The 19,679-nt window shown below is 32.5% G+C and overlaps 1 protein-coding gene across 1 annotated transcript in view; it reads left to right on the top strand.

Annotated features, from left to right (window-relative positions):
- LOC105625936 (nucleolysin TIAR-like) overlaps positions 1-19,679 on the top strand; it is a 162,094-nt gene that overhangs the window by 101,819 nt on the left and 40,596 nt on the right. Inside the window, exon 3 of the mRNA XM_012207249.1 lies at positions 18,366-18,441. Within this exon, the coding sequence (XP_012062639.1) occupies positions 18,366-18,441 (76 nt within the window). The remainder of the gene's footprint in view (positions 1-18,365; positions 18,442-19,679) is intronic.

The following is a 19,679-nucleotide window of genomic DNA, read 5'->3' as shown; positions in this document are numbered from 1 at the left end:
AGTAGTAGTAGTAGTAGTAGTAGTGTAGTAGTAGTAGTAGTAGTAGTAGTAGTAGTAGTAGTAGTAGTAGTAGTAGTAGTAGTAGTAGTAGTAGTAGTAGTAGTAGTGTGTAGTGTAGTAGTAGTAGTGTGTGTGTGTGTGTGTGTGTGTGTGTGTGTGTGTGTGTGTGTGTGTGTGTGTGTGTGTGTGTGTGTGTGTGTGTGTGTGTGTGTGTGAGAGAGAGAGAGAGAGAGAAAAAGAGAGAGATTTGATATAGTTATAACTTTAACTTTTTAGTTATAACTTTATGAAATATGCTTTATTTTAAATTACGCAACAAATATTTTATTATATATGTACATGACATGAAATTTGTTTAATAGAGGAGCATAATAGAAAATTTTATTTTATACACACAAGTATTTAAGCGAAATTTCTATCGTATTCTTTTTCACATAAGTTTTATTTCATATTTTTTAGTAACGTCAAGCAAAAACTGTACCCACGTAATATTATCGAAAGTGAAAATATATAATATCGTGAAAATATATAAATCTTAAAAATAACTTAAAAACTTTACAAGAAAAATTTTAACAGTCAAGCATTGTTCTTAAACTTTTCTTAATAAAACTTACGAATGTAGAAGCTGAACTCTGGTGTTGACTATTCAATTGTCCGGGCATTTTGCTACGGCATCCTCATTAAAAATAATCAATATTACGAGATATTAACAAATGCCCTCGCGGCTTTACGTGCTGCCCGTCGTCGTCGCGACTTCACCGCACTCTTTCCTCGTTTCCCTCTTAAAAATCAATACGCCACACCAGTCACACCACATCGTGGAATTATAGAAGACACTTTTAAATGCAGCACGTCAGCTTGCAGATTCAGTGGAAATAAATTATACCGTTCGTTAAATCGTTAGTTGCCAAAGCAAAAATGTTATTATATGTATATGAGACTTTTTTTAATTTCTTTTATTTATACAATACTATGTATACTTCTAAGAATTTAATAATTTCTCCTTGCCTGATTGTTTGTATTATTTGTATTATCATATTCTTTTTCTCCGCCATATGTATATTTTATACAAATTTCAATCTCGGATTTCATCGATGAACAGTAAATCACACTTTGGCTATTCGTGCATAAATTTATTGATGCGCCTGTGCGGAAAACTACAGATGAAAAACACAATGCGGAAGAAAAGTTTTTGAACTGTGAATAATACGGGATTCAAAATTATGTCCATTGTTTTATGATGACGAAATTCATGGATGGTAGCGAAAGCGGAGAATTCAATTTTCCGGGGCGAGAATTCTGGCACCCTCTGCAATCGTTTCTTGAAATACACTCTACGTTGACTGTAAAAGCCCGAAGTAGAAAATTTTTCTCTTTTCTATAATCTTTTGAAATTTTCTACGCATTAACATCATTTTTCTCCAGATAACTATTCAGTAGTGTAACAGTAAAAAACTTATATAAATTAATATATTAGCATACTATTAAAAATATAACTTATAAATAAAGGAATATCTTTGAAATATGAAACAGAAAAGATACATATATAAAAAATAAAATTATGTTTACAGTTTATTTTTACAATTTATGTTTATAATCTATTATATAATGCAATATTTAATTTGTGTAGTCACATGAAAATAAAAATGATTTATATAAAATGATGTAGCTAGTAATTTATCGTGTTAAAACTGACAAAGCTAATTAATTCTCATTAATTTTCATTAATTTGCACAATTTTTGCCATTTGTAAAACCTCTCTTTTTTGTTCTACACATTAATCGTCATTATTTTTCCGTGGAAAAATGCCTAGGATTCAGCCGCACCTTTTCCGTGGCGCAGCATCAGTGTCGCCTATTTCGAGTGGAAATTGTCGGGCCGCGGGTCGACCCAAATAAAAAGGAATCGCGCATAAATTAATTCGCCGAGTCGACCGGAGAGTCCTTTTTCTTCCGCCACATTGGAAGAGCAGACACGTTAACTGGCGGAACCGAAAGAAGGGTGGCTGACGCCCAAATCGGCTAGGACCCGTTGGTGTGGTAGTCGGAAGTCGATGGTGGTGCTGGTATGTTGGATGTCGAAAACGGTTCAGGTCGGAGTGGAAAGGGGCGGTAGAGGCGAACTCGGTGGGTTGGCGGCAGGCCATAAACCTTTCCCCGCGTAATCTGGATAGCTTTATAGATTTCTAATAAAATAACGCATTAAATCAGGCGCGGTTCGACTGATTGGGCCACCGAACGAAATCGGGTCTACGCTCGTGACGTGCACGTATTGCAATCGAACCGACATTTATTATCCCGTCCAACGACCACTAAATATTGGATGATCTTCCGCACGGATAGAAAGCACACATAAGTGCTCAGTGAAGGTAAAAACAAAAAGTTTCCTAGATGTTAGAACAATATTCATTGTTTGAATTTTGTTTAGAAAACCACACTTACATTTCCGTGTTTACATTTCTTATGAGCTAAATACGGATTGAGTTGAAATTTCATAGATATCTTACCCATCATCTAAAATCGTCAATGTAAATATTTGTAGCTGTCTCCTATTTTGCAAAATTTACATTTACAGACAACTAGATAAACATTGAAATGTAGATATATATATATGCGGATTAGATATATACACGTTATTGGACGCGTAAATAATATTATCGAATATAGATTAAAACCATTATGTATATTTTACTTGGATAAAGTAAAAAAATATAAAAAATACAAAAAATACAAAAGTAACAAAAAATAACAATAAATTGTTTTAATATGCAATTCAATTTATTCTTCTATTTGTCCTCTTGTGTAACGTGTTTTATTGAATCGCAGTGAGCGGAGAAAAATTTACATTTGCTGCATAGGTAAACACACGACATTTATACACATATGTGGTTCAATATTATTGAAGTATATTTATGCCTGTTATTATAAACATTATAAACCTTTTTCATCCGCATATAAATACGTTGCCAAATTTTAAACAAAATTTATTTACAAATTTTTACTTAATATGGAGCGGAGTATCAATTCATTAGTTATATTGATGATATCAGAACTAGCAGAAACGCTGAATTGAACATCTATATCTATAGTAAGTGGAACATTTTACATATAATGCTAATACACTTTAACATCAACGAAATTCCTTACACTTACAAATGGAAATCTTCTTTGTAAATTTTAAAATAAAAGCAAATTGAAGAAATATTTTTGTCATTATGATAAAATAATTAATATTTACAGAATTCTTGTCACTTCTCTCTTATGAGTTTCTCTTTCTCTCTTTCTTTGTATTTTAAAATTAGAAATATTTTTCTTTTTTGCTTGAAATTGATAAAGAATTTTTTTCAATTACTTTGACTTGACAAAAATAATTTTATTGATTTGACGACATCAATTAAAAATTGTCTTCTAATATCCCGAATCTAATTTTTTCTTGGCACTTGAGATTAAAACGGTTTATTTGAACAAAAAAATTTTATTTGTTATTTAACTCTTATTTGATCGTGTTTATTGTTTTATTCATCCAAAATCGAATTCAAAATGTTTTTGTTTAAACAAAAAATGATATCGTTTAAGGATGTTTTAACGATTATGTATTATGAAAATTGGAATTAGATAAAATTTATCTTAACAAAACTTAAATATATTTTCTTCTTTTCTTTTTTGTTTAAATTGACAAAGTTTAGGATAAAGTTTAGGATAAATTAATACTAGAAGTTATTTCTAAATCATTTTTTATATTAAATGTTATTGTAAAATCTACAATAAAATTAATAAATGGATTACAGAATATTTTATATATATATTCATATAATATATATTACAATAGAAAGAAATTAATATATTCAGTTGTTATATTTCTATGCAATGTTAAGATCTTCTAAACAAAATAGCAAGTTGTTGATAAAATTCGAAATCCAGAACGATTATCGTTATACTGCTCAAGTATGAATTCATTTCAAGATGAAATGTTCGCGCGTGAATGAATGGAATAAATTCCTGTATCAAGATTTGGATAAATGCATTCCAAGCCACGAGCACGCTTGCATTCCACATGGAATTCAACTAAGAACATGATCCATAGTTCTTGTTTTGCTGTTATATCTGCTTTGAAATCGATCGTCGTACGAAATTCTCAAGAAAATTGTGAATATCCATTTCCATGTTGCACATAACAAATGTAATGTGTGTTTGCATTTATTAGTTAAGAATATATTCAATTGTATAATATATTGTTATTAGTTATCTTTACTATGGTCATTTTTATTTTTTTTTATTAACAAACTTAAATGTAATATATTGCGCATTTAATCTATATTTTATTAAAAAAGTATAACTGTGTTTCACACGTTTCATTAATTAAATATATTGAAGTTTTAACGTCCAACTGATCATTGATATAATTTTATAAACTGGAAGAAAGTATATTATATCTAAGTGCGTAAATCAAATCAACTGCAATATCCTACATTAACTGCCATGTTTTAATCAACAGTTAAGATAGAAATGTCGATAATCTTCTTCGTTCGCAATTTCAGAAAGACGTAAAGACTAAGTTCGGTGCGAAGTTTCTGCTCGTACACCTATGTCTAAAGCAAATACGATAGCCGGAAAAGCTGCTATCAAGTTTAATAAGAAGAGCCCACGAGACACGGACACTATGTGATATCGTATATTTGATTTCTAGAATCCGCTTCTTTTAATATCTGTAAGAATTTTCTTTAACGCTAAAATAATACTATGACCTTTCGCAAACGATAACCGTTCCAATTTCCTCGGCTGTAATCATTTTTACACGATTGTTTTCGCAAGAGCTTCGTACATTTTTCATAACGTTTCCATAATTATAACTGTCTATACGTTACTGTCATTGCTACTTTCTTGCATAAAATGTTTTCAATTTTAGCAAGTAATTGCGTTTTACTTTATAATGCAATAAAAGCATGACCTAATCATTTTGGTTAAATTTAAATATGTAGGTACAAAATCAGAATGTAAAATTTATTGCAGTAAATTTTTATTTACTTGTAAATGTAGAAAAAAAATCTTAATATAAGTAACCGAATGTATTCTTGTTCGATCTAGCAACAATTTCAGCTGACGTAACTTCAAAGCCGTCTAATCCTCTTAACGAAGCCATATTAGGGGGCAAGACATTGCGTCCCCTTGTGCCTGCTATCTTAACCCTTCGTTATTTTGGCTCTCTTCGAAGTTAACTCGAAGGAAGGAGATTCTAAGTTCACGTGCCGCGATCCTCACTCGTATCCAGCTAAATGCAAAGTTTCTCAAACTGTAGCCAATTCGTTGTTAACTCTCATCATAGTAATTTACTTTAATTACATAGAAAAGTAACGTACCACTTTAATCCGTAACTACTACTTACTGCCTACCTACTGCCCTTTTATGATTTAATTAACGCAATGCGACTCGAGGGACTCTAGAATTATTATTTTATATCTTGCGAAGTATGAATAACTTATCACAAGATTTGTCGTCACTAGTGTCACAGTAAAGCCGGTAAACTTAATCTCCTTGCAACGTCAAACGATTTCGTAACTAATATTGTGTATCGTAACACTGTTCACGATACGAGCTACCGCGTTTGAAATTTAATTATGTTTACGAGGCTAAATTATGGAAATTGGATTCATGTTGAACACGTTGGACGTTTGTTTATCATCGACACTAAATAGTTTGTCTCTATTCATGACAATGATTCACATTGAAAATTCTCTAAGCATTGGGAAGCATGCGTCAAAAATTTAATTTTGCAAGCCTTATTGTGCGACACATATAACGGTATAACTACTGATTATAAAAATCTACATCCAAAAGCATATACATATACTATCCTTGCAGTTACTATCATATTTAGGAATATAATAATATGATTTCCTAGAAAAGAAAACAAAAAAATTTGATAAAGACGATGATATTGATAAATTACTACTTAATTTTTTCGAATGTGCATTTATGTAATATTGATTCATTAGAGTCTCAGAAAATAAGGAGATCACTAATAAATTTTAATTAGATTCTTTAAAATACTTTAAATTATAAAAATACTTTAATTTAGCTTATGTTTTTAATACGTCTAGCGTAATACATATTTGAAACATTTAAATATACGTGGAAATATGTCTAAACTTATAAAAAATTCAATTCTGCAAATGTACAAATCTACTCTCATTTATATTCCACGTTCTATGAAACAGTTTCATAATTTATAACGATTGCAAACACTTCATTCGTCATCGTATAAAATGAAAAACACACCAGCAAGCTGCAGATTTAATGAATAATCCGTACAAGAGAAAAAAGTGTAATTAAAAACAGGCAACGAAAGAGTAGAGGAAATAGAAATTCTTCTCGTATCTCAAAACACCGGCCGGAAATACCGGCTGAGCTAATAGCCACGTTTGAGCACCGGCCATTCGGCGTGTAGGATATTACAAGTGTTACAACACGCGCTTGTACGTCACCTGCTGATAGTGACGCGTTCGTAAAACGAGCGTCGCCATCAGTAAAATGTACCACAGATTCGCCAAATACATGCTTGTGCAACCGCCTTTTCAAATTGTATTTCATGCTGAAGACGAAATATATGTTGAATCAAAATCAACTTCAGTATTTTAAACCTTAGCATTCTTATAATCATGTCAATAAAGATCATTGATAATGAATGACATTCTGTATTTTGATATATCTGTACATTTTATTCAGCATCTCTTTTACGCAGAAAGATTATGCTAACAAAATAAAAATATAATATTATAAATAATTAGATGATATAATCTTCATTTGCTGGAAATTTACGAGAATATAATTATAAGTGGTGTATTCTTGTAGTCTCTCCGGGCTTGATAGGATAAACTTATTATCGTGATCAGTAGATGTGCCATGCAGCTTATCGATTGGAGAAAATACTTGGGCATTTACCATTCAGCTGGAAGTTTTACTCGACCCGTGAAGAAGGGCTACAAGCCGCCATCATTGCTTGTGCTACGGCATTTTATTATATGTTTTTGTTTCATGCTTCTATTGCGCGAATGGCCATAATATCCTTAATATACATTTTATAATCAATTTCATTTCTTCTCTTATTACTCCTTTTATTTTTTTATTTTCACATTCGTTTATTTTATATAGTAACAAATATGAAACAGAATTCTTAATGAAATTTTAATCCATCGCACCAGATAAATACAAATATTCGTATTATATATACGTGGGTCGTTTGATAAGTTTGATAAATTTCCATGAAATGACGCTACAATCCATTTGATGACGCGACATCTCGAAAGATCCACTCTTCGAATCCCTTCAAGCCAAATTTCAGCCAGAAAGGACGCATAATTCATGTTGGTAGTCATTTGAAATAGGCTGTCTCAAAGTCTGCAAAATACTCATTGACGGCGACAATGACTTCCTCATTTGACGAGAATTTCTTCCCACCGAGCCAAGTTTTTAAGTTTGGGAACAGAAAGAAGTCACATGGGACTAAATCCGGAGAATAGAGTGGATGAGAAATCAATCCATAGCCCAATTCGTAGTTTTGTCATTGCAACGGTCGACTTGTGGGACGGCGCGTTGTCTTGATGGAAGAGCACTTTTTTACGCGCCAATCTCGCTTCAAATGACTACCAAACGTAAACTATGCGTCCTTTCTGGCTGAAATTTGGCCTGAAGAGGTTCGAAAAGTGGATCTTTCGAGATGTCGCGTCATCAAATGGATTGTAGCGCCATTTCATGGAAATTTACCAAACTTATCAAACGATCACGTATATATGTGTGCGCGCGCGCGCGCGCGCGCGCGTGTGTGTGTGTGTGTGTGTGTGTGTGTGTGTGTGTGTGTGTGTATTTATATGGCATATACAGGATGATTTTAACATTTCGTCACTCATCATGAGCAGATAGAGTGAATCGAACTGAGTCGAAAAGTTAACAAGATATTAATTACTAAAAATTGCCAAATATTGATCTAGAATAATTTTTTACTCAAATACTATCAACTTTATAAAAAAGCTGTTATTAATATCTCGTTAACTATTGCGTAAACTGCAAAATGGTAGATGACTTTTCGGAACGAAATATGTTAACCCTGTATATATGTCATCTAAATAAATGTATAGATAACACAATAATGTAATTATAATATAATATTCCATTCCAAATTATTACAAGATTTCAAATATTATCATAGAGTTGCACAATCTTTTAATGAAATATTACATCATGTTAATTCGTCAATTGCGGTATATTGGTCTGAAAATACCGACATTGTGATTGTATTACAATAACTGATAGCGTTTTCGGTATTATACTGGCGAATGGATTATACGTGGATCAATTCGGATTGAAAATTGCACACATTATACACATATCACGCATCGTTGCAGGGAAAAGACATAAATTACCGATGCCTGGCGACTCGCCCGAACGAATTCAGCTCCGGCGAACTTTGCAAAATAGCGCCGGCGCGTAATCAGCGGCGCGTTATCTGTCCTCGCTTACAAACGCTCAGTGTTGCCTTTTGTGTGGGCATTAAGAGAGAGGGGACAGTCGGGGAGCAATAAATATGTTATTAAAATTACCATAACCTCGCACGCCGGCAGGGTAAAACGGCGCATTTTGCAGTTAATTTTCCGGTTATCTAGGTAATAATCTCGCTTACGGCAGGGCCGGTTAACCCTTTGGTTATAGGGGTGACTATCGCGAAAAGGGGATGAGAATGATAGAGGCGGAAGGTAAATCGGGAGCAGGGGTGAAAAGGGGCTCAGTAATGGCCGGTGCTGATGCCGCGTGTTACGTATCGGAGACATTAATAAGCGGTTTACAGCGTCGAAAGTAGGAGCAGCGTGCCGTGGAGGAGTTCAATGGTGAACACAACGAGCACAGTTTCGTTCGACGCGATCTCAAAATCGAAGGGAGCTTTGCTTGTGGGACCCTCGAGGACTGTTGGATGGCATCGGTGCCAACACGACTTTGTCTGAGACTTTGTCCGCTTCCACCCTGCGCCATCGACCCGACCTATCCCATCAACAATTAGCTGGCTCGGTATTGAGTGCACTTAGTAAGAATTAAGTAAACTACATGGTCGCGTCCTGTCGTTTCCATCAATAAGCGTAATGATTTTTATGATTCCTATTCTTGTCGCGTACCTAATATCTATTTCTCAGTAAGTCCTAAATGATGAAGTATGAAAGTAATGAAAATATGCCATTTGTAGCAACGATTACGATTTTTTATTAACAGATATCAATAGACACCCATATCGCGCTTTACAAAATCAATCCGAGATGAGACTAGCATGTCTGCCATTAAAGCTATATTAAGAGAAAATATACTCCGAAGTATAAGAAGGCGTTAGTTTGTTTCTAGAGAGAATAAAGTTTTCTCGCTACATTACTTAAAGTCAACAAAGTTTGTGTAAACAATCGTGCCACTTGATTGACTAGCATTACGCTAAAATGCAGGTCTTTAATGCTTTATAAACACTCTTAACCCTGTTGATAATGTAAACTTTAACCGGTTTGGCTGGTTATGCAGAATGCACATTCCTGCCTCTACAAATACAATGTTTAGACGCGAATAAATCGATAATAAAGCAAGTTATAATGATTGATGTTAATTATTGAATAGAATGTAATATTTTATCAATGTAATCAAATCTTCGACTTACGCGAGAATTTGATAATCGATAATAAGATGTCAGTCTGTTGAGATTAGCTTTTTTACTATTCATAATCGAAGAGAAGAGTAACTTCTTATCGAAAATATTTCAACCTCAAGCCGTGAGAGGGTTATAAATTCATAACTTACATCCCACGGGATTCATTATACGGAAGATAACAACTCTTGCTAGCATAGAAAACTGCACTATACCACTTGCTGCTTGAACTCGAAATATTTCCGATAAAGGCTTTCTCTTGTAGCATACTCCAAAATATTATATGGCTAGAACCATATAAAAGTAAAGAATGAAATTTGTGCTTTGAACGTGTAACATTTTATCTAAATATGTAAAATATATGCGTAATTATATATGCTAAAAATTGATATTTCATATATAAATTTCATACATATATGTATATACACGCGACAAGCGATTATGTGAAACTTGCGCGATATAATTGTACACTGAGCTTATAATTAAATCGAGACATCCGACCTGATTTTCTTCTGGAATCTTTCAATGACACAACATCAATTTGTCATCGTAAAATGTCGCGTGCTTTATAAATGTTCTACTTTACTTGGTATTTCTATCCCTTGTAAACAGATAAGTTGTTATTCCCTTGATACAGAAATCGATAAGCGGCGTCCGAGAATAGCGATCAAATGCTGATGAACGATAGCACTCTGCAGCGATTATTTGTAGGTAGATTGATGAATCTGTTCCCGCGAACGCTCATACCCCACAATTCCTCTCCCTGCCCGCTCGAAAATGGTGTTCTTCAATCTTCGTTGCCCGGGCGATAAGGACCCAGATCCTATGGTACAAAGATTTTCATGCTGACGCGCCATTCCTAGCGCCTAATTAATGAGTTTGAATTTTTCCGACGGCTAATGGAAAGACTGCCTGCGCAGCACGTAGTCAAAGGAACCGGCACAGTATGAAAGATGAAAAAGCGGCATCGAGGAATGGAGGTTAATATGCGAAAGTTTCGCGGTTTAAGGATATGAAACTGATGAGGTCGTGACACGATTTCGTCAATTCACGATTCTCCTCTCCCTCTGCTCCTTCTACCTTATCGAAAATATATTATACGAAATATGAATGGGGTAGAATGCTTGAACGATCATTGATAGAAACGTATAGGCTTCAACCGATGGAAATAAAGATTGCCTATTCTTTATGACACACATGTTTGAAATAGAAGGTTATATGAAAGATCTTAAAGTTGCAGAAGATGTATTGTTAGAAATATAACCACGAGTTTTCTTTACTGTAAATGAAGTTCGTGGTTATGAACGAAATTAAAAGAAATAAATGATTTAACTGAAAATTAAATTACAGTAGTAACTTAAATAAAATAAACGTGTACATTAAATTTACATTAAATTTATGAAATTTAATATACTTTTAATAAAATTTTATGAAAAGTACATTAAATTTCATAAATTTTCATGAAAAATACAATTTTATGTATATGTACACAAATATACTTTTTAATTATAAATACATTAAATTTAATGTCATGAAATTAAATTCAAATTGTGTAACTTAAAAGTTAATAAAATTTAAGAACAGTAATAGTGCGGAAATATTCATCCTGTACAAATTACACAAATATAAAATAAATACGAAATAAACAGTATTTATAATATAACACTTAAAATATTTATTATGTAAAAGAATTTATGATATTACTGGCTTAATTATTAGTTAAAAAGATTTGATTAAGTTAAAGTTTGTTACCTTGAATATATATATTATACATATTATAGAATTGTCAATTAAATTATTATGAATAATACTTAATATTATTATATAGAGAACTTAAAAATTATATATATATATATATATATATATATAGAAATTTATAACAAAGAAATAATTAACATTTTTCATTAAAATTTGAATTTGTGATTTGTCATTATCTAAAAAAAGTTACAACTCTCCTTCAAATGCAGGGAACAGCAAATCTCGCGAATGAAAAGTTTCATCTGATTTTCATGCTAAATAAACTGGAAAGAATTTTTTGCGGAATAAGATTCAATTATGATATTATCAAGTACGTTTGAATGTTTCCAAAATAATAGAATAGTATGTATGAAAAGGGAATAGCATGAATGCAGAAGGGAAATGGCGCATTAGACAAGAATGAAAGTAGATAAAAAGCAGATAGATAAGAGAGGATGCAGGAAAAAGATACGAATAAAATGCGAAAAGCACAAGGAGATCAGTTTAGACTTGTTGAAATGCATCGAGCATTCTGACAAAAGTACGGTGTTTACGAACAGAATACGTCCAGCAGGCATTACAAACCAGCGATTGTTAAGTAAATACCGTACAAGTGAATCGCATGTTAATTATCAAAATTGAACTGCTGGCCAGCTTTTATCAATTCCGGGAATTTACTTTGCGAGATAAAAGAAATTACCACTGGGAATTTTACAAGCTCCACTATACTTGCCTTAAGATTAAAGAGAACAAAATCTAGAAACTTGTTAAACGATTGAATCATCGTGACTTGTTTAAAAAGAAGAGAGAGAAATTAAATCACATTAAGAAAGTTACTTTGCAGAAATAGAACAGAATATATATATTATAATCATTATGATATAATATGTGATATAATATTTAGAAAGTTCTTATTATTAATAGGTGTCATTAAAAGTCATTATGACTATGATAATTCTATCAATTATCAACGCATTATTGATTCAGATAGAGTAACATCGTACTTTAACCCGGGAATAATCACCTGGCTTTTTTGTAAAAAAACGATCATCCGGGATATCTTTATATCCCAATTAAAACCATTATTATTAACATATTGTAATATATTATTATTATAATACAATAATAGAACTCCTTCTGTTTAATTAATTTGTTTGTTGTTATATATTATTAATAGTTTTCCACGATTTATTAGTATTTAAGAATATTATGAATATTTAATTACAATTTTCTGAAAAAATAAACAGGAACCAAACAGATAACAGATAACATTATAATCGCAGCAGTGCCATTTTTCACCCAACTGATAGTTTTTCTTTTCCAGTTAATTTGAATTTTGGAGCTTTATATTTTCGTGATTTTTCACTATAATCATAATTAATTACAATTTTGCTTTTATGACGACAATCCTCTCTCGTAAAAAGCCAAATTTACCTTGAACCGTGATTGAGTTAATTTAGACTCGCAGTTTTAGCATTAAATGAGATAAATACGTTAAGTAGCTTATTATGACAGTATTTCTTAAAAGTAGAGAGGAAAGTGGTATTATGGCCAGTATATATTATGGACTCCCTTAACATCTCCGCTATTATATAGTGAATCCTAATGATTACTTATGGAATTATTTATTTAGTAGCTCGCCATTACATCATGATGATATAGGGGAGATCAAGTCTCGTTGGCACAATTTTCACAATTTCGACATTAGATTTTTTAAACAATTAATTATTATGATTAAAATACATCAATATGATAGAAAATGTAGAGAAACCTTTCTCTACATTTTCGTATCAGTAATGGTTCTATATATAATTTCTTTGCAATAAATGAAATACAGACACGCTGCATTGTAGTTAACTTGCCCTGATGGGGTAAATTGGTACATATCACAGTATAAATTGCCTCCATGATAAACTCTATATTAAACTAACAAAAATATAATAGAAATATAATAGAAAAATAATAAAAATAAAAATTAGATAGGAGATATGTACTTTTTGGTAAAAATTGTATCTTTCAAAATTATTTTGTAATCAAATAGCAAGATGTTGTTACAGAAAAATAAGTGTAAATTATTTTAATTCTACTTCATTTTAATACAGAAATATTAAATATAAAGCGTTTTGTGAAATATTAAATATAAAGCGTTTTTGTCAGAGTTAAATTGTAATTAAATGTTCACACGTGTGCTACAGCGAGTTAATATAACCTTTTCTTATGATACGAGCCAATACACTCTATCTCTGCACACGTCCGATTTTAATCATTTTATTATAACAAATTACCATTGTTACTCAAAATAAGTATTGTATACTAACAAACACTTTTCTTTTAACTAATAATACATCACTTAGATTTGCTTTCGCAAACCGAAGAACATTAATACGAAATTATGAAGTGCTCAAATTTACTTGTCTACTCTTGAATCAACTTTTTCCTTTTTCTATTGTAATACTTGTTTGGTTTAAATGGAACTTAAGAAGAATATCTATTATAAAAGAAATATTTTGCAGTAACTTTTCCATTGTTCTTTTATTATAAATGTAATGCCAATTTGCCTTTTATGCCAATGAGCCCCGGTCTGTCTACCAACACTTAACAGCTTATAACGCATTTTTATTTTCAAGAATTCCGAAACTGAGATACATTTTAGCATTTACACCATTCTCTCATTTTTCTTAAATATGAGCGTATTGTTACATGTATTTTTGAGTGTGTTGAGTGTGTTATTTGCTATTTAACATTTTATTTGACTGTGTATATTTTGAGTTATGTAAATTTAAACAATAACATGCATTTTGCTAATGTGATTCTTTATGGTATTGGTTATTCACGATCTCTATTTTGAAGTTTTCATATCAAGATAATTATTTGATAACCAATTGTAGCTCTACTGTTAATCTATAGTTTACATTACGTGTTATGTATTACTATTTTTAGTTTACTGAGCAGCTTATATGCAGAAGTTATGTGAATGTATATACATTCATTTGCATACATTTTAAAATTTTATTTTATTTTTTTGTTAATTTTGTAATCAAATACTTTTTTCTAGACAAAACAAATATTTTAAGGTTATTTTATGGAAGGTCACATTACCACCTTTTTTTCTTCGAGTCATTATACAATGTCACCACATTTTTATTAATAGTATTCTAAGTAATAAATATTTCGTAATTTTGAATCCAGAATCGATTCAATAATATTTTAATAAATGTAATTATCAAATTTGAAACTTAAATATTGATTATTAACAAAATTATTGTGTAAAATGTAACTGGGATGTTATAATATCATCTTTTCCTCTCAAGATTTTAATTAATATCACTCTTTTTTATTGTAGATTTGCGATGGAATTGAATATTTTAAAAGTTCATAGAAAATAATTATTAAAAAAGAAAAAAATATGTTAAACAATTGTTAATTAGACATTAACAATAGATCACGACACGGCGATAACCCGTAAACTCTTTGGCATCCCTGAAGAAAACACCTGTGAAAGTCTCAAAAGTATTATGTTAAATAGCATGTTATCCACACAAAACAATATTTACCAACAATTTTCACATCTTTTGTCATTAAGATATAAAAATAGCCTAGATGACTATTCGCGATTAAATAATAAAAGTATAATTCTATTAATATAATTGATTGGGATAAGAAATAATTGAAAATTTAAGAAAGTAAGCGCTCATCCGTTTGTATATTCGTGACAGATATCACCTATATAAACAACGTAGAATCAAGATTTCGAAATTGATAGAACGAACAACAAGCCTGCAATCTTTCTGTGGATTACGTCCCTAGCGCGCAATTTGAAACATCGACACACCCCATCCTTCCATTTTCGCGTCTATCACGCCCGACCTAGTCGACGGCAATAAATCTGAACTTACGGTGTATCCTTGGATGCAAATTTCCCTACAGCTATAGAAATATCGTAACACAATATCGCCATTTCCGCGTTACATTTTCTATTATATATATATATAATATATTTCTATAAGAATGTAAATTATATTTTACAATCAATTTACTCATTATTTATAATGTAAACTAACTATTATTGATATGAAGAAATGAATAGTACAATATTACACAGGAAATCAATTTCAAAATTGATAGACTGATTGTGAGAGATAACTTATGCAGGGATTCATCACATCGGATACATGTCCGGCGTACAATTTGAATCATCGCTCTCTGCTCTCCAATCCGCCCACGCAAAATCTTTTCTATCCACACGTCCATCGTGTTCGACTGGCTCGATGGCAATAAATCCAGACTTACTCTTTATCCTATCGAGGCTTTGCCCGCCAGAGTGCGAGCCTCTGGCATTGTCGCGGCTATATCACCAGCCAAAACGGACGAGAGGAACGGCGTTGTCGTGCGACAAGACTCGACGGAACCTGAATTAAATTCTGAGATTTATCGCGTCAATAACCATGCATTAATTTATGATTTTTTGCGGTGAAGAACATAAATCCACAGAACACGCTACCGTCGTACCAATTGTTTCGCTCTACGTGGCGGCCCAACCAGAGAAATGGACCTAAAAAGAAACAACAAAGAGGAAGAGAATAAGCACTATACGAAACATACAAGTTCAAATCTATATCAATAGAACCAGCGCAAGGTATATGTGCGCGGTGCGATGTAAGCGATGTGAAGTGTGGGTAACAGCGTATGCGGGCGACTAACAGCGTGTTCTACATCTAACTTATATTGACCACTCAACATTCCGAGCTCGTAAACTACGACGTTTGCCGACCGTTCGGTGCAAAAGCAATCGGAAACAGTATATCGCGGTTCCAAAAGGCCTTTGATGTCGCGCGCGTATCACCATGAGGGAAAGCATTGTCAATTAAAATTATACACCCATATTTGTTACTTGGAGCATAACACCACTAAAAGATTACAAGAGAGAGAGAGAGAGAGAGAGAGAGAGAGAGAAAGAGAAATACGCGAAATCGATTCACTAATTTACAATTTATTTCCAATAAAGATTAATCAACTGGGCTGACGGTTCGTCGTTCGAAATTCGCCTTTCAAATCTTTAATTCATTTCGTGATTTTCCTAGCTTCGGCAAAGGAACACATCGTCGGATTTGAATTTATTTAATTACTGCTGCGCTACTAGTAATGTTTCGCATTAGTCATTATAGATTAATTTATTCTCTGCTCTTACTCATTAAAAAGGGTGTACACATGGTACAAATTTTTTCTCACTCTTTTCGCTTCCGCCCAGATACATCCTTTGATCGATTAATCGTTTTAATTACGGGCGAAACCGCGGCAGGTGTGCATTCAAATTGATGCACAGAGTGGAAGTACCGACTGGTTACAGCCTGAAACGCGCGTAATTCCGCCTGCCTTCTCTTTTATTCTTTTTTACGTTCCTTCCTTTTGACAAACCTTCTTTGAAGTCTTCTCTTACCAAACGAGGTCGTTCTTTTGCCTTTTTTTACTGCCTATTCTTCGCTTTCCATCCGCGTGTATCACAGCGAACATTGTTTTTGCAAGACTTTTCAAACATAACACATTAAATTGTGGTTCTACGCATTATGTATTTAATGACTTGTCTTCGTAAAGCAGCTGAGCATGCTTTTAGTTTGACAAATAAACTAAGTAAGTAAGTAGCAAAAGAAACAATGTATATCAAAATAGAATAGAAGCATTTTAATACTTACCAAGTTTTGTATAACAAAATTATCGACTTTTTAATTTTTTAATGTTAATCAGAAACAATATTTTGCTATCTGTAAAATGCATAACCGTCGCATAAACGTCCTATAGATGTCGTTCAACGATCTATTTTCTAATTACTTGCTGCTCTTTTGCACTTAATCCATCACAAACGAGAAAATAAAAGAAGAGGAGTCAGTACTGTCATCTTCACGCCGGCAATTTTTTTCTACGGGCAATTAATTTCGTAGTACGCGGAAAGTGTCATATATCAAAGTTCCGCCGTTCCGTCTACATCAATCACCGTGCATAGTTGATAATGGATACCGCGCGACATAGTCTTTTGAAAATTTCCAATTGCGGTCAAGAAAAGTCCAGGTAGTCGACGAATAACGGAAGTGAAAGGAGGGATCGGTATATATGCGGTGCGGAATTTTATTCGCGCTACCCCGTTCTATCGGTCGAAAGAATATTTCCTCGCCTTAAGCTCTCGTTAAAACGACTGCAGCCTCCAGGGCCATGTCGCACGTTCCAGTATTCCTAATTTTGTCCGCCGGGCGCTACTGGAATCTTAATTATGAGAAAGAATTCGTCGAGGGTGATCCGGCAACCCGGTCCCAATTCGCCCGACAATGTCGCCAATACTTTTCTAGAGAATATGAGCGTTTCAAAATTCAATTGCGCATGAAACAAATTGAGGTCTCATACGAGTACTGTAATATTGCGATAATGAAGACATAGAGGAAAATGAGAGAATTCTAGAGAAAATAGATATTATTATATACACATGTATGTTATTTCAATAGCGAAAAAAAACGTAATTAAGATATATAATTACTTAAACTTTAACAATTATTTTATGTGGGTTAAGTCAGGTATGTCATACCTGACACATTGATCTCTTTAACGTTTAAAATTGTTACTAATTTATTAAAATTTTAATAAACATAATTTTCTTATAATTTTGAATATTTTATTTGTAGTTTTTATTTAGTGAGAGACCCGTTGTCTTGAAGTACTTTTAGATTTAGATATTTTTAGGTACTTTATCACCTAGCTCACGCCGGGTTAAAATATTTAAAGATTGTTACTAATAAAAAAAATCTCAGATATGATTTAAAATAAAAGCTCTTAATTAAATAATTCTTAATAAAAAACGAGTGTTCAATTTAACGAAATGTCTATCCTAAAATTCTTGATTAATTAAATTTTAATTTTGCACACACCATTTATATTTATAGCTTATCTTATCAAATATAATATTTATGTTACAGAGATTGCAGAGTTGTCAGAGATCCCCAAACTTTAAAATCTAAGGGATATGGATTTGTTTCGTTCGTCAAAAAAGCGGTAAGTGAACGATACTCTTAATCTAATTTACTTAGAAAGCAGAAAATTTATCATTATCGTAGCTAAGATAATAAATTGATTCTACTGTACGAGCCTTAGCTATGATATTCAAATTTTGCACAGAACACTATCACCTTTATATAATTTCGTATTATAGGTTACCCACATATAAAATTATTAGTTATTAATAAATTATTTTTATTTTTAAGAAATATAAAATTGTAATTTATTAGACACATATAATTTTTAAACACAAAATTTTGCAATTTTGTTATTCATTCATGTTCTGTCTTTATAGCATGAAAAACGTTTGGTTTAGTAGAAGAAATTTCTTTCTATTTAAAAAGTTTAATAAGATAAGTCCGAATATGTATTATATCAATCGATATATCTTAACTACTAAAAATGTACTTATTCCAAATTAACTTTTTGCTTCAATTACTTTGCATCTTTAAGAAAACTTTATACATCACGCTTTCTTGTAACGTTCTCTTTTATCAAAATGCGATCACTCTCAAGAAAGTCTAAAGGACAATCATTTTAAAGAAAGTTGCAAAACATGCAAAGCGCATCGATTAAGACAACAATGTTCGTAATTCTATTCCTAAAGAATTATAGTAAAAAATGAAATAACAAATTATTCGGGCACTTAGGTAAGCAAAAAAGATGAAAGATGTATTGTAAATCAGAATTACGATAGTAATGACATGGTAGATAATTTCCTTCCGAGCAGTATTTTAATTATTGCATTTTTAATTATCACAATCTGATTGTCTCTAGAGTCGAAAAGAACGTGAGTATTCCACAAGGTAATAACTACGAAATCACATCCGCAGTATGTCAAACTTGACGCCGTTCTCTCGGCTTTCGTTGATCAAATAAAGGGGAAGGTCCGACCGTCACAGTTTACAACATCATTTTTCGGGGCTAAATGGAGAGTGGCCCGAGTTTTAGTGTGACCCGCCAAAATCTGTAACGTAAATCACGGCGAAGTTAGATGTACGGCTGAGTAAAAGAAGGCTTTCCTCCGTTTATGGCGGGGTTATTCGTCGAGGCGCCTGCCCCGAAGGTAGACCCTCTCTTCGTTTCCCCTCTGTTTTAATGTCCTATCGATCTGGACCACCGCCGGCACCTGCCTCACACCCGTGGTATTACTATTGCCGAAGTATAAATTTCCCGAGTGTCTCCGTTAACCTCGAGAAACACGCGAAAATTTCTCCCCTTTCCTACCCGCCGCT

The sequence above is a fragment of the Atta cephalotes genome (genome assembly GCF_000143395.1).
Source record: "Atta cephalotes unplaced genomic scaffold scaffold00001, whole genome shotgun sequence".
Taxonomy (NCBI): domain Eukaryota; kingdom Metazoa; phylum Arthropoda; class Insecta; order Hymenoptera; family Formicidae; genus Atta; species Atta cephalotes.
The sequence above is the reverse complement of the archived record's forward strand: the minus strand, read 5'-3'. Positions and strand labels throughout refer to the sequence as shown.